We start from the raw sequence: 15,744 nt of genomic DNA, 5'->3' as shown, positions 1-15,744 counted from the left end.
TGAATTGAAGGTTCATTTTATTGCAATAGCTAAAATAACATCTGTTTTTTTGGCACGGCACATAAAGGCTCGAAAGTCTTTCATTAGCTAAAAAACACAAAACTCCTAAAGCCCACAAATTGCTTAAACCTTTCCCAAGAAATAAAGGATTCATAGACCTTTATTTGGAAGAATTTTAGATTCATTACAATTATTCTATAGAAAATAGCACTAACACAAAAGAATTTAACCTAAAAGAATAAAAATATAAGTGGTAAAGTTGGAAAAAAACAAGAAATTCTCAGAAAAGGTACAGAGATAATGCAGGGTAGTGTATGAAGTGTGTAAACATTATATTAAAATTTACAAATTTTCAGCCCAAAGGGCAAGAGATGGTAGGATGATTTCACCTGTTGATATGACTTTGTGTGTTTTGAAAAGAACAGAACAGAATTGATCAATTGCGTCAACCTAAACAAATTAGAGAATGGATCATCATCATTAACCTTATCTCAACTATGTGATGTCGGCTAAATTATAGAATGAATTTAAACATTTATTAACAAAAAACACAAACTCAATGTTGCAACAAAATTCATTCACATATTAACGATGTATTACCTAATGCCACAACAATCATGTGCTTTATAAGTTGAAAGATAGGTAAACTGCAATAATCATACTTACTGTTCCACAAACTAGGTCATATATGTGGCATGAAAATGCAAAAAATAAAAAATAAAAAACCTTCCTCAACACAAAGCAGTCAAAAGCACCCAAAGGGTCAAGATACAGAATCAAAAAGTAGCTAAACCAGAGCAAGTCAAATAAGCAAGTAGAAAAGGAGGTTAAGAAGAGATATGCAAATACTTGCCACAAGTCCATCGTTCATCTGACTCAAGAAAAGATTCATCCTTCTCCAGACAATGTGGATGATAAGATTTAAGACAATCTCTGATGGGAAAAAAAGGCATTATCAGAAAAATGAAGTAATCAAGACCACAGATTAGAAGCCAGGTAACATATAACTTCAAAATAATTTCATGTAGAATAAAGCTTAGAATAATAAAGGTATACAAACATACCAGACTATTTGGACTATCATGCGTTGCAGTAAAGCACATACTGAAAGAGTCAATGCATTGGCCACAACAAACAATGAAAAAGCCACAAAAAAGACTAATGACAGCAAATTGCAGAAGTTGACCACATAGGCAAGAGGATTAAAAAACAATCATCTTTTAGTAATCTAAATTGTGTTTAGTTTATTGGAATTCTATCCTATCAACAAATAAAACATGCCAGAAGGCCATTGAATTAAAAATGAGATTGATGACAAAATAGCAGTGTCATGACGCACAATTAGCAGAGTAATTTAGTTTAGGGCAAAAGAAGTTGAGGGTTGAACAAGTCAATGTAAAAGATCACCAAGGACAAGTATAATAATTATTGGAATATAGTAGACTATTTGAAATTTTTTTCTGGATGATCACACCAACATCAAACTACTGACAATGAGTACACCAAACTTTGTAATAAGATTCATGGAAGATAAAGTAACACATCATTGTTAACCATCAATTGTAAGGACAGTAAAATAATCATCATTGTCAGACTTATACCAATTATAAGCAGTACGTCACATAAGGGTAATAACCTAGCACACTATTGTTTGCTTCTCACCATAATTGAATTTGGTCAAGGAACATCAGTTCTGAGAAACGCCCTAGCACAAGCGAAATTCAAATTTGGATTCATTTCAATAGTTTTAACATGAGTTTCACAATTAATTGTCAGCTTAATATTAACTTTCAACCTTTCTCATCCAAGCTAGGGATAGACAATGACTGTTATCAAAAAGAAAAATGTCCAAAATAATAATAATAATAATAATTTCAAAGTAATTTTAGATGTAACAATACACACACAAAATTCAATTCCAACAGTAAGCCAACCAAAGGATCAAACCAAGGATGGAGATGCTGAGCCCCATGAGGTACGAACAAAGCAAACATGGAAAGTGATAAGCTCAAATCAAAACATATGAGTTGTGTGACAGTAAATTTCACTCACATTAACTACCAATGCCAGAAAGACCAAGATTGTTTCTTTTCATTCATAAATTAAAACATGACAGGGAGTGAGATTTCTATATCATTCAGTGCATGAAAGTACAACACCTAAATTATGAAACATTGATTTTAGAAGAGTGAAATCACATCAACCTTACAAGGAGTGGGATTTCTATATCATTCAGTACATGAAAGTACAAAAAACCTAAATTATGAAACATTGATTTTAGAAGAGTGAAATCACATCAACCTTACGAGAATAATGAGTTCGATTGAGATAAAGTTCACTTAATAAGAGAAAACTAGCAAAATGAACAAGTGCAACCAAATCATCATAAAAATCACATCTTCGGATTGAGTAACACTTACAAAGGGAATTGACCACCAGCTCTAGAAAGACTAAGATTATTACTTCACAAGCTTGCTTGAAATCATTTTTTTGTTTTTCTTTGTGACCAAAACATGTTCATTGAATGACTTATCGTTGGTTTTTTTTTTTTTTTTTTTTTTTTTTTTTTTTTTTTTTTTTTTTTTTTTTTGTGAAAAATAAATCAAGTTACTTCCAAAAAGCACTCAAATAATTTTTAGGTGCTTCCACTATTTTCAAAACGTTAATTCTCAGACACCAAACCTCATGCTCCGTACTGGCCACCCTTGCACCTATTGTTGGCCAACCCTACACCAAAACTAATGATCACTCTTTTTTATACATCAACACCTCTAATCATAGTGCCACAAGCCTCTTCCAAACCACAAAGTAAATCAACTTATGTGATATTCAACCTAAAAGAAAAGAAAAAAACATATATTTAAGATACCAAATATGCTTTTCTTTCATATCAAACATAAAACAAAAAAAAAAACAAAAAAGTCAATTGATGCTTGTTTATTTTATGGTTTGGAAAATGGTTGTAGGGCCATGACCAAAGGTGTTGGTGGACTAGACTAAAACTCAATCTGTGGCGAGAGTAAGGTTGGCTGGCTATCGTAGAAAAATGCTCCTTGATAAACAAATGCACAGTGATTTCGTACACCATAGCAAGAAATCAAACTGCATCTTTTATAAAGCACTAAATACAATAATGTAAGAGAGATAAGACACGGCCTAAAAGCTCCCCTCCCACCCCAACCAACAAATAGCTAATACGTACAGAATGCGGAGCATGGACACAAACAAGTAAAACCCTAAACTAAGAAACAAGGACTTTGAGGGTTGCTTCCCATCAACAAACCAATAAATTCATGAGCATAAAATGTAGCCAAAGCTCATTCAAATAAAGATGAATGAAAAAGCTCGCTCACTTAAAATCGCAAACACGGATCTCGCCTCCATCTTTGCAAACGAAACAGTAATCTTCGGACAGATCGTCCTTATCAATCGTTTTCTTCCGTCTCCCCATACAGTATCCCTTGCGGATCGTCCCGAGACCAACGGGATGAAAATCGCCCTCCTTTCCCGACTCCAATTCCTCGAATTTGTCCTCCAACGACACCTTCAGCTCCTCGGCACAGACTGGGGGACTTTTGGCTGAACTCAAAACCCCATCGGCACTCCCGCCTTGCTGCTTCGAGGACAGATAGGGTGGCTCCATCGATTGAAGGAAGGAAGAGCGTACGCCAACGGGTGAGCCGTTCATCGCCGGCACGATTGGCGCAATGAGAAACTCGGCGTCGGGGTGAATGAGCGTGCATCGGACCCACTAAGCCGTCCTCGGCGATGCGTGACCTCATAGTTCAAAATTAATTTATTTTTTGTTTTTCTCTTTTTTGTCCAAATTTGATGGGAATTTGAAAATTTTAAATTGCAGATAAATTTTTATTTTGACTACTGAAACAAATTTTATTTTCATCGCTAAATTTGTCAAAAATTAAAATAATAATAATAATAATAAATATCTCTCAAAATACGGATACAATTGTTACAACAAAATAGAAAATTACAAAAACGCTTTCGACAAAAGTTTTCTTTTTATTTATTTTAAGTCATATCTTAAAATAAATTGTATCAAATATTGCATCATTTGTTGGTGAGAGCTCATAACATTTACAATTTTTTTGTCCTTTTGTTGATATCATGGTTTGTAATGAATGTAGAATGCAGAGCTTTTTTTTTTTAAAGCAGAAAAATCTCTTGTGACAAATAGGCTTTGAGAAGTGCTATTGTGCGAGCATCATGTAGTTAACAATATTATTATTATTATTATTATTCTTATTCTGCCATCAAATTAAAAGTTGTTCAATAGTCATCATCATCATTAAATGTATGCCAATGATTTTGTGTTCTGATGATTTTCTTTAAACATTAATGCCTTCTAATTGGCGGTAGCTTATTATAATTTCATTATTTCACTTGGAGACTATTTGGTTTGGACCAGGAGTTTTGAAAATATTGAAGTTTGGTCTAATGCAAAAAAAATGCAGAGTAAAATATTGAAGTATTTGAAGTACATCGTAAATTCAACTTTAGTGTATTTTGAAATCATAGATTTAGCATATCTTCAAACACATTATAAAGTCTACACTATTGTTGCCACTAGCCACCACCATCTCTCTTGTTGCTATTTGTCTACATCATTAGTTGTGTCACCAAACCGATCAGGATAAGCCCTGTCGTGTTGAGTTGTGACAAGCAAATCCTGATATCTAATTTTAGAATATTTCATATTCTCTTCCAACATTCATTTTAAATAAAATACATGCTGCAAAGCTACTAAACATCCACATACTGAAAATAAAATCATCCACAATATTTTTTTCATTTCATCAAAACATATATATACTATAGTATGGTGCTACATGTAGAAGCTCATAGTAGAACGGAAGAATAAACTAGACATGACAGTACAAAAATCAAAACATAAATACATATAAAATCATATTTGATCATGAACTGCTAATCAACAATAACGTTTTCCTTCCTAGATCTTGAAAACCCAAAGCAAAATCACAGTGAGCTACAACAGTTTAATTGGCCACACAATCTGATCTGAATTTCTAAATTCTTATATTAAATATTTTGTTGAATATTTAAAAGCAGTTAAATATAGTATAATAGATCACTATACTAAGAAATAAGTAAGAACATGGTAATTATTTAAATAACATTACTTGGTAGACAAATAAAATATAATTCATATCATATTTACCAGAATCAGACAAAATATCAAAGGACTTTGATCATTTTTTGCTCCATTTTGAGCTTATAGCATCAAAACATGTTAAGCATCATAACATGCCTTATAGGCACCAGAATCGTCCATAATAGAGACAAAATCTCATAGGATTATGGTCATTTATCTCTCCTAGTATATATAATTTAATAACATGTACATTTCTCATCATATTAACAGTTAAAGCGTAATTGAGCATGTGTAATAATTGGACATTTCTTTATAACGGTAGTTATAAGAAAACCCTACTAAAAAATGCATATTTTTAGAAAATAATCAAATTAATACAGATTGTGTAAAACAATATTTTATGATTTTTAACTCATTACAACACTATTTTTTAGAGTCCAGATAATTTACTATTCAATAAAATCTCACAAATTTTAAAATCGCTGTTGTAAAATTTTGAAAAAAATACATAAAATATTTGTAATCTCAATCTATTTAACTTATAAAAAAGTTATGATATGAAAGTTTTAACAATGCAATCCGCATTTTTGCTGACATAAATAGAAATTTGATCAAAAATTAGTTAAATTTTTTTTGCATTTTTTAAAATTGAGATAAGCCTAATGTGACATATCTCGAGACGAACAAGTTTCACAAATGGAACGATGGACAAAAATGACTCGAAATTGCCCAAAATCAAAACTTTATTTTTCTCTCTCATCTTTTTTCTCTCAATTTCTCCTATTTTCCTTGTCTGGCTCTATGTTAACCAAAATGGGAAGGAGATTAATGCCATTTAATATATTTAGTTTAGTTGATTATGATTTTATATTAAAATATTAAATAATTATTCTAACTATTTAATATTAATATATTAATTTCATTTATAGCCTTTTATATCTTCAAACTAGGGTATCCAAAAATTACCAAAAAAATATTTATAAATTAGCTAATCATGTCCGAAACATTCTAGTGAAATCGATTTATAAAATGAATGCCTAATGATCCCAAAGTTCTCACAAGAGACAATTTAATAAGAAATTTTATTAGTGCTTAAAAATAATGAAAAAAAATAAGGATAATTAAAGAACTACACTATATATGTTCTCATGAAGATGGAATATGATTTAGACTTATAATGACTCCTAAAATAATTCTTATACAGCTGCACATAAAAAAAAAATTAAATTTATAAGTTTTCACAATCTACTTACTTTAACAAAAATGTCTTCATCGATATTTTTAAATCAGAATAGGTTAGAATAAATTTTGATACATCTGTCTCATATCATATTCTTTCTCTCAAGTAGTCTCTCTAGTTGTCACATACTTCCACTGCATCTTGACCATAGGAATTTAATTGCTCCTCAATTTTCTCACATCATTTGTCAAAATCCTATCGGGCTCTTCCTTATAGTGCAGATTCAAATGAACCTTAACATCATCAAAAAATAATATCTTTTCAGATTAGATACTCATTTTCTCAAAGAAAACACATGAAATACATTGTGAACATCAGACATATGATCAGGTAACAATAACATGCAATCAGAACTATCAATCCTCTCAATAATCTCAAAATGTCTAATATACTTTGGACTTAGCTTGATGATTCTCCCAAATATTTTGTTGGCACCTTTAATAAGGCTAACTTTAATATAAACAAAGTCGTCAATATGATACTCAACCAACCTGTATTTCTAATCGTAGCATGCTACAAGAAAAACGCCGATTACCGGCGCACTTCTTTTGTCTATTATGTGAAGATTTCAATCTTTCTCTGATAAAATAGATCTTTGTTGTAGTGTCATGCACAAGGGCTGACCCTATAACTTGTCTATCTCCCACCTTTATCAAATTTAAAGGAGTCATGCTCTTTCTATCATATAGAGCTTTGTAAGGAGTCATACCTACATTGAACTAATAATTATTGTTATACACAAACTCTATCAGCATGATTGATCCTCCCAACTACCACCAAAATCTAGAACACATAGTCTTAGAACATCTTCTAATACATGAATAGTCCATTCAGATTATGTGTCTGTCTGTAGATGGAAAGCCATAATGAAGTACAACTTTGAACACATTCCCTGCTTAAGACCTCTCCATAATCTGGAGGAAAACCTACAATCACAATCAAATATAATCACTTTCGACACTCCATTTAAACTAATAATATCTTTGACATATATATGCGCTAACATGTCGAATTGGAATAAAATGAACAAAACTTCGTCAATCGATTGACAACAACCTGGATAGTATCATGCCCCTGCCTTGTGTTGGGAAAGCCAATAGAAAAATTCATCGTCATCTCTTCCCATTTCCACTATGGAATAGGTAACGACTATAGAAGACCGCCTTTCATTGATGCTCTTCCTTCACTAACTGGCAGGGACTCACACTTTAAAATAAATTTTATTATATCCTTATTTGATATAGGCCATCAAAACATACCCTTCAAATCTCTATCATACCGAATAGTTAGATTATAGTTTTTTATCAACTCAAGACATCTCATTTGTCTCATGTTCATATTCTTCTGAGTGAATATATACTTCATACTCTGATGATAGGTAAAAATCATACATCTGATACCATACAAGTAATGCCGCTAAATCTTCAATGCAAATATAATTGTTTATTTTGCCTTGTTTTTTATTTCTTTGTTAACCTGGGCTGTTTTTTGTTTTTTGGGTTTATGTTAGTATAGTCTTGTACTCAATTTTTTAAATACACGGGCTCTGCCCCAAAATTTTCCAAAAAAAAAAAAAACTTTTTTGTTGGCTTTAATGACCTTTATCTTCTAATGCGGATTCCGTAGAATTAAGTTGGACTCTTTAATTTCTTTATGCTGATCTTGGAGTTTGCTTCAGCTAAACCTTCTTAATTCTTTGCTGGAGTTTATTTCTTCTATCATCTAACTAAATTCATCATTTCTGGCAGCTTTTGACTTCTATTTTTGATTGCTTTTAAAAAAATTAGATACAAAAATTTATTTTAAAAAGTATTAAAAAATTTTGTCCCAAAGATCGATTTTGCAGGAGCTTATTGCTGAGTAGGATTGCTCTTCTTGATTGTTGTTGAACTAAAGTTTTTCCAGTGTTTTTTCTTCCTTATTATTCTTGTTGTATTTAGGTAGTATTGCTTTCTTCGAAATTTTTTGTAATATTGTATCGTTGTAACAATTTTTCTTTTTGTGCTAAAAAAATCGCTCGTCATTTTAAAGAAAAACGAATTAAAAAAAACCCTTTACAATTTTATCCAAATTAAGGAAAGGAGTCATTTTTTTACGTATAACTATCATTTCTTCGAATGAAAATGATCTCCTATATTTGTTGAGCCTCCGTTCTCACTTTCCTAGTAAGAGAGGAGAAGCAAGTAGTATATATATAGGTTTCTTTTGGGACAACTTTCTTATTGTTTTTTAAAGCTATTTTTTAATTAGCACAAAAATTAAGATATTTGTACTATTAAATTGCTTTAAGTAGTAAGAAAGTCATCCAAACCAAGCTATCATGGAGTTCAAAGGAGTCGGTGCTTTTGCTCTACTGCTTTCAGCTGCCCAACCCCTTCTTCGTCCCCGCCACCGCTCGCTCTCCTTCCATGGCACCACTAATCATGTGCATGAGTACTCCATTCTTAAGCTACCAACCGAGCCCATCAGTACTTCTTGTAAATATTTATATTTTTACTCTTGGGCTAAATAGAAATTAACTACAGCTATATATTAATGCATAGATGTGCACAAAGAATGCCCATCCTGGTGCGACTTATAACAAAAAATTAGGCTTTCGCAGCACAAACTTTGACTTTTCCTGACGGTTTTACCCGCCACTAATATTTTTGTTGCTGTTTTAGAACTGTTGGATGGCCGCCGTGATTATAATGCGCTGCAATGACATTCAGAGGCGGTTTCAGGACCGATGGGGTAGAAGTAACGAATGCTGACTATATCAGCGGTTATAACAGTTATAATGTTCCAGATTTGCAATGGACCACTACAAGTATAATCAAAATAAACGATCTTCAAGATTATGGCGGTTTTAACCGCCACAATTCTACAATATTGTGACAGTTAAAACCGCCACAACTGCCCATACTTTTTTTTTAAAGCAAATTACACTTCTTACAAAGAGCTATTCTTTTTAAGTTACACAAGCGTACAAGTCAAAATATAACACATGATTATATAAATAACCTAATCAACTATAGAGCACATGATTATATATTACATGGGTGAAAGGTCAAAATATGGATGAATAATGTAAATCTGATCTCCAATCTAGAGAGAATTGAATTGATACATTGAAGGAAGTGGGAAGCACTTCCAACAAGTCTGAAACTTTCTTGCATGCCGAAAGTAAAATGGCTCTAAAATAAATTTCCTGGGAATGATAAATACCATGTCTTTCCATTGCTAGAGCTGGAGATGTTATATATTTCCATGCCTTTCCTGGGAATGATAAATTTCATGCCTTTCTGTTGCCCTCTTTGCCTTCGGAGCTCAAGAGTTTGAAGATATCCGGCTCTTATCCATCAAATTTGAGAAAATAAATTCCCAACAATTTTTGAGAAGAAAATATTACCCAACTAGTTTATGGCCTAAAAGTTTTCCATACTTCATTATTTAGTCTACATCATATTATTCAGTTTTTTTTTTTTTTCATTTATCATGGATATATTTAATAATAATAATAATAGTTAGTATTATTAGTGCGATTTTTGTTTTTTTAATAGTGATAGTTGTAATAAGAGATGTATGTTTTTAGTAATTCAATTCGCTAAATGCATCACCACCTTCAAATGAATCAAGAGTTAAGCAACCAAAATCATTGCAATCTACTCAACAATATGAGAATAATTGATTTGAACTTCTTATGAAGAGCATTTTCTTATAATACAATTTAAATGTCTTGAGGTTTATAGCAAATATATTAAAAAATTTAAGTCATTCTATCCTCGTACATTTTGTAGTAGGAATATCCTAATATATTTTTTTTCTTACTCATTATAAATAATATAATTCTCTCGATGCATATCATGATCATGATTTATATCTCTATATATGTTTTAAAGAGAGAGAATATGAAATAATTATATTTATATTCAATTATTGCATCGTACAAATATATGTTTATTTATATTAGGAAAAAGTTGCACTGGTTAAAGCCGCTACAATTGTATGTTAAATCCGGTGCAAATGACGGGTTTTGGAAGCGATTTTGAAACCGCTGCAAAGAAACGATGCGATAGGGGCTGATTTTTGATAGTGATGATATAATAATTTAATTTTAGTTTTACAAAAGTAAAAAGTTAACTAATAACCAAAAACTAAAGAAGGTTAAAACTATAACTAATAATTAAACTAATACATTAACAACCAAACCAAATCATCATATAAAATTAGTTTGGTTCAACTTTTTTTTGTTTATACCAAACAATGCACATCACCAATTTATATATTGAGTTGATTGTAGTTTGGACAATAACTAAAGATATAAAAGTGGCTTATGGTTAATGTGAAACTCAATTTCTTTACTTAGTAGATAAGGATTCAAAGGCTTATCAACATGGTGGAATGCATCGGCTCCTTATCATATGTAGAATAATTTTTTTAACATCTCATAAGAACTCCTAATAGTATATTATAGGTCTTGTTTGCATAATTAGATTGATCAGCTTTAGCTTCAAACAACATCTATTGATTTAATAAGGTTACAACTAGTGCTTCCATTATCATTCATTTGAGAACAAGAAATGTATTATCAATCATTTTATTGGCGAAATTTTAAATAACATAACGCGTTGTTAATTAGTTAGAACAAATATATCATCCAATGAAACATTGATCTCTAGGAATTCTTTCAAAATGTTTTTGGTGTATTCTTACACAAATTGGTCTTATTACTAATGCAACCTATTCTTCTTTCATCAATGTTCTTATTAATATGATCCTACATGGTGGAATTATTATCAAAACAACCTCTTAAATTTCCCTTAAGATATATTTCATCATTCATTTTAGAGATTAGCATTCCATATGGTTAAGGCATTATAGTTGAGCTTGAGATGGGTGAATGAGGTATTCCAATAAGAAGAGTACTTATTGAGATTAAATTAATAAATCTTTAGTTGATCTCGCTTCTCAGCATGTATCAAACTGTTATAAGTAGGGATGTTAATTTTGGCTTTGACCTTGATTGGTTTTTGTCATCGTTGAATGAGGGTGAAAGATCCTATGCCTCTTTATGCAAGTCATTGTCTTGTGTTATAATGACTTAGGTCCTTTTGTTGGTGTAGTAGTAATGCCTTCATTTCTAAATTTAGGGATTACCCTAAACACTAAATATTGCAGTTGAAAAATGAGAAGAAGAGGGAGAAGAATTTGAAGAAAAAGAATGAGAAGAAAAAAAAAAGAAGATGATGAATGGTCAGAGACTCACAGTGAGGATCGAAGGGCCGGCCGATCGGGATTCGTGAGAGGAGAAGAGTTGCGTCACAGCTTGGATGTTCGCTTCCGATCGCACGAGCATAGAGAGAAGAGGGAGGGGAATTAGGGATTCAGCTATCTTAAAGTCACGGGTGGCTTAGCCGGCGGTTTAAACCGGTGCAAGTACTTGCACTGATTAAAATCGCTGCAATTATATGTTAAATCCGGAACAAATGATAGGTTTTGACAGCGGTTTTGAAACCGATGCAAAGAAACGATGTGATATGGGCTGATTTTTGATAGTGTATGCAAGGATTTCCAAGGAGGCAATGCCTGTTTTGACTTAAAATCATGTGCTAACTAAGCTATCTTCGTTCGGTATGGCTCAGTAAGATTGATCCATAATAACTAAATTATTTTCTCTGCTTGTATGGATCGCTATGTAGGGATGATATGTGACGTTTATTAAGGTTTCTTTTGGGATTAATTTTTTTTTTTACTAATTTATTTACTAAATTTTTATTATAAAAAGCAATAAAAAAATCGTCTCAAACTAAGCCTAAATAAATGCTTCGGCAGTACTGTGACAAGCTTTTAATTAACCATCTCAGGGTTGTTTGGGAAAAATTTTTAATGCTTTTTTAAACAGTATTTTAGTTTAAAAAATTTTGGAAAAAAAAATTGTACTAAAAAGTTATTTTACAAAGCAATGAGAAAATTGTCCCAAACGAAATCTCAATATTTGTTATAATTAATTATTGCTTTCAGATAATTAATTTTCCTGTGCTTGAAGTCTTTCAGATCGATTGGTACAACTAATTAACTAGATGTGTGGGAAGGTATTTAATTATCTTAGGATTGCTAATGTTAATGTACTTAATTAGTTATTCATTTTTTATATTCTTTAATAAATGTTCGATGGATTTATAAGATGAATATGGAGATAATAACCTATTATAAATACTGATTTTGATATCATCTAGATTTAAATATTTGAAAAAATAGAGAGATTATTATGAAATTTCTAAATTTGATAGAAGACAATAATATTTCTAGAATATTTAAATCCTTTTAGTAGGTGAGCAAGGAGAGTTCTCTTCAACTGATTCCTTAGAATCATTCGAGAGTCAAAATTACAAAAACCCAGCTTAACAAGCATATTGAAAATTGATCAGGATTTTAATTAGAGTTGTTTCGGCTTCGTTTGGGACGGCTTTCTTACTGCTTCTTAAAACAATTTTTTAGTATAAAAATTAAAAGTTTTATACTAGAAAACTATTTTAAGTTGTAAAAAAATCATCTCAAACGAAATCTTAGGCTTCATTTGGATTAGCTTTTTCTTATTGCTTTATAAAGTAATTTTTTTAGTACAAAATTCATATTAGTATAGTCAAGATATTTAATCTTACATCATTACATTTTTTGAACAAATTCCTATGCTTGCTAAATTCACATTACTTCATGCTTTAATCTTTGTGCCCTTGTATTTGCCAAAAAAGTCTTTAGGTCAAGATCTACAAACCTAATTCTGATTAAGATTAATTTTAGGATATTTTAATTATAGCTTTGAGATGACTTAAACATAACTTTTTATTACTATGTCGCTCATAATTTCAAGTTAATTTAAAATTTAGAAACCTAATGAAATTTGTATAAAAATTTATGTGCCGGCAATTTTTCTCAGAAATAATTTATTTGAAAAATAAGATGTCAAATTTGATTTTTATAGATTATATTATTATTGAATTTAATTTAAAGTAAATAAAATAAATAATTAATTTATTTAAATTTGTAGTATTGACCTCTTAGACTATCTCCAACCGAACGCCTTCGGTCCCTCCAGCCGAACGCCAAAACGTCCGCCATTTGCTTGCGGGTGAACAGTGCAACGCCAATATTTGTGTTGCACTGTTCACCCACCCTATTTTCCTCTCTCAACCGGAAAAACGTGCCAAAGGAGAAGTATCGTTACCTTCGCGCATAAGCAAAAAAATGGTGTTCAATTGGAGCAGCACCATGCCATTTTTAAGTTTTGCGGTATTTTGACATGAAAAATGGAGTTCTTCCGTTGGAGATGCACTTAAGAAAATTCATAATATAAACATATAAAGATAGAATACAATTTTATAATATAAATTTATTTTATTTTTTTTTCGTTTTTACATAAAACTTTTATAAGTTTTACAATTTTAAATAAATATTTTTTATTTTCAATAATTGCTACCCCTCACACAAATTTTTTTCCTCTCACACTTTAAGCATTGATTCTATTCTCCATGCATGCATCGCACGTACTCTTCCATGTATATTAATTCCTTCACTGATCTCTACTCATACAAACCATCAACCCAAACAAAGCCTACCAAACGCCATAATGGCACCCTTCCTCACCACCATTTCCACATCCCAATTCTTCTTCTTCTTCCTCACTCTCATGACCTTCCTCCTCAACCTTTGCACCGGCGACTACGTCCTCTACAACGGCGAAGTCCTCATGCCCGGCCAAAACCTCACCAACGGTCCCCACCACCTCTCTATGCAACCCAATTGCGACCTCGTCCTCCATCATTCCGGCAAGCTAGTCTGGACTACCAATTCCACCTTCAACTCCTCCAGCAATTACAACAATGGAAGCTGCTACGCTGCTCTGAAGCAGAACGGCGAACTAGTCGTTCGTCGCGACGTCCACTATATTTTATGGACAAGCGCCAAAAAGGCTAAGAAGGGCAAATACGCTCTCGTCCTCGACTCCACGGGTCGACTCGGGATCTACGGGTCACGTCGATGGGTAAGCAACAACCCAAAGGAACACGGCCCGGGGACCCGACCTGGCCCAACAAAAGATACAGAGTATGTGCTGCATTCCGGCAAGCGACTGTTGATGGGGAAGCAGCTCAAGTACAGGGAGTATGAGCTGAGCTTGAGCAAGAACTGTAATTTGGTGATAAATAGTACGAGAAGTGGGAGGACATTGTGGCAGACTAATACGAAGGCTGCTACTTGTTTTTTGGAGTTGGAGAACAATGGAGAGTTGATGGTCAAGCATGGAAGCCAGAGGATTTGGAGCAGTAATAGGAAAGGAGATAAAGGGAGGTACATCGCTGTGCTGCAATTCGATGGCCGGTTTGCAGTTTATGGACCGATATTATGGTTCAATGCTAAGTTTGATGATTCAACTAAGAATGATTACCCGCCCATTGACTTGATTAAGGAGGAGATAATAACGTGGGAAATGGATTAGTTGATATCTGTATTAATTTATATCACTTAATTGTTATTGAAGAATACGAGGTAATTAAGAAGAGAATGCTTATTGTATTGTGGAGCATATATAAATTTGTGATCTTGAATTGCAAATATAATGGCGGTTTTAATTTTATGATAATGTATGTCAAAGATTAATTTGATAATTATGAGGCCGTTTAATTGATCAGATGGTTGTGGTTGTAGGTTACATTAGTTGTCAAAATAATTATGAGAAAAATAAATGTATGAAAAGTTATTATGAACATAAAAAGTTTTTTCTCAAAAAAAAAAAAACAAAAATTTTTTTTTTGTTACATACTCTAAATATAGATAATTAGTCATCATAAGAAATTTTAAAAATCAGTAAAAGATTATAAAAGAAATCGAAATGTAATAATAATTTTATGTATACTCAAATTGGTAATATAATAATGATATGGGAAATAAAATAATAATAATTTATTCTATTTATGTCTCAAGCAATTTACAACTTATTTGCGACAATTTATTCAGTTAGAAATCTTAATCAAATAGCTCCAACGACTATAATGCAGGATGCATCTAACTTTGTTTTGTGGGTTTAGAGCTTTAACTAAAAACTAATATATCTTGGAGATTCAAAGTATGTGTATGTATTGTGTATGTGAATTTGTCTTAATTCTCCCTATTTATCGGTCATGTCACTCCCGGAAATTATAAATAAGCCACTTGTTCTTCACTAAAAAGAGGTACTGGATGGGGAGGAGAAGAGAAAGAAGGAAGAGAATCTCAGATCTCTTTTGCCACCAAGATCCTACTCGACCATTGTCCCACCACTGACCATCGCCAAACCTATGCCCGACCATCGATTGTGGTTGGATTAATTTCCTCCCGCCCACCAACAGTCGTTAGA

At 32.1% G+C, this 15,744-nt stretch overlaps 2 protein-coding genes across 2 annotated transcripts in view; one reads left to right on the top strand and one right to left on the bottom strand.

The window, feature by feature from the left end:
- LOC110093116 (uncharacterized protein At5g08430) overlaps nucleotides 1–3,777 on the bottom strand; it is a gene marked incomplete in the record, with an annotated part of 55,024 nt that extends 51,247 nt beyond the window's left edge. Inside the window, 2 exon segments of the mRNA XM_028699058.1 lie at nucleotides 854–933; nucleotides 3,354–3,777. Coding sequence (XP_028554891.1) covers nucleotides 854–933; nucleotides 3,354–3,688 — 415 coding nt within the window.
- Nucleotides 3,778–13,980: 10,203 nt separating this feature from the next.
- On the top strand, nucleotides 13,981–14,847 carry LOC110104526 (mannose-specific lectin 1-like). The gene has a single exon (XM_020833681.2). The coding sequence runs from the start codon at nucleotides 13,981–13,983 to the stop codon at nucleotides 14,845–14,847; it is 867 nt and encodes a 288-aa protein (XP_020689340.1).
- The last annotated feature ends 897 nt before the right edge of the window (nucleotides 14,848–15,744 follow it).

Source organism: Dendrobium catenatum, unplaced genomic scaffold, assembly GCF_001605985.2.
Source record: "Dendrobium catenatum unplaced genomic scaffold, ASM160598v2 fragScaff_scaffold_1211, whole genome shotgun sequence".
Classification (NCBI taxonomy): Eukaryota; Viridiplantae; Streptophyta; class Magnoliopsida; order Asparagales; family Orchidaceae; genus Dendrobium; species Dendrobium catenatum.
The sequence above is the reverse complement of the archived record's forward strand: the minus strand, read 5'-3'. Positions and strand labels throughout refer to the sequence as shown.

Bases quoted from the DNA above. Each gene is read 5' to 3' on its own strand.
- LOC110104526 (XM_020833681.2), top strand. From the start codon at position 13,981: ATGGCACCCTTCCTCACCACCATTTCCACATCCCAATTCTTCTTCTTC.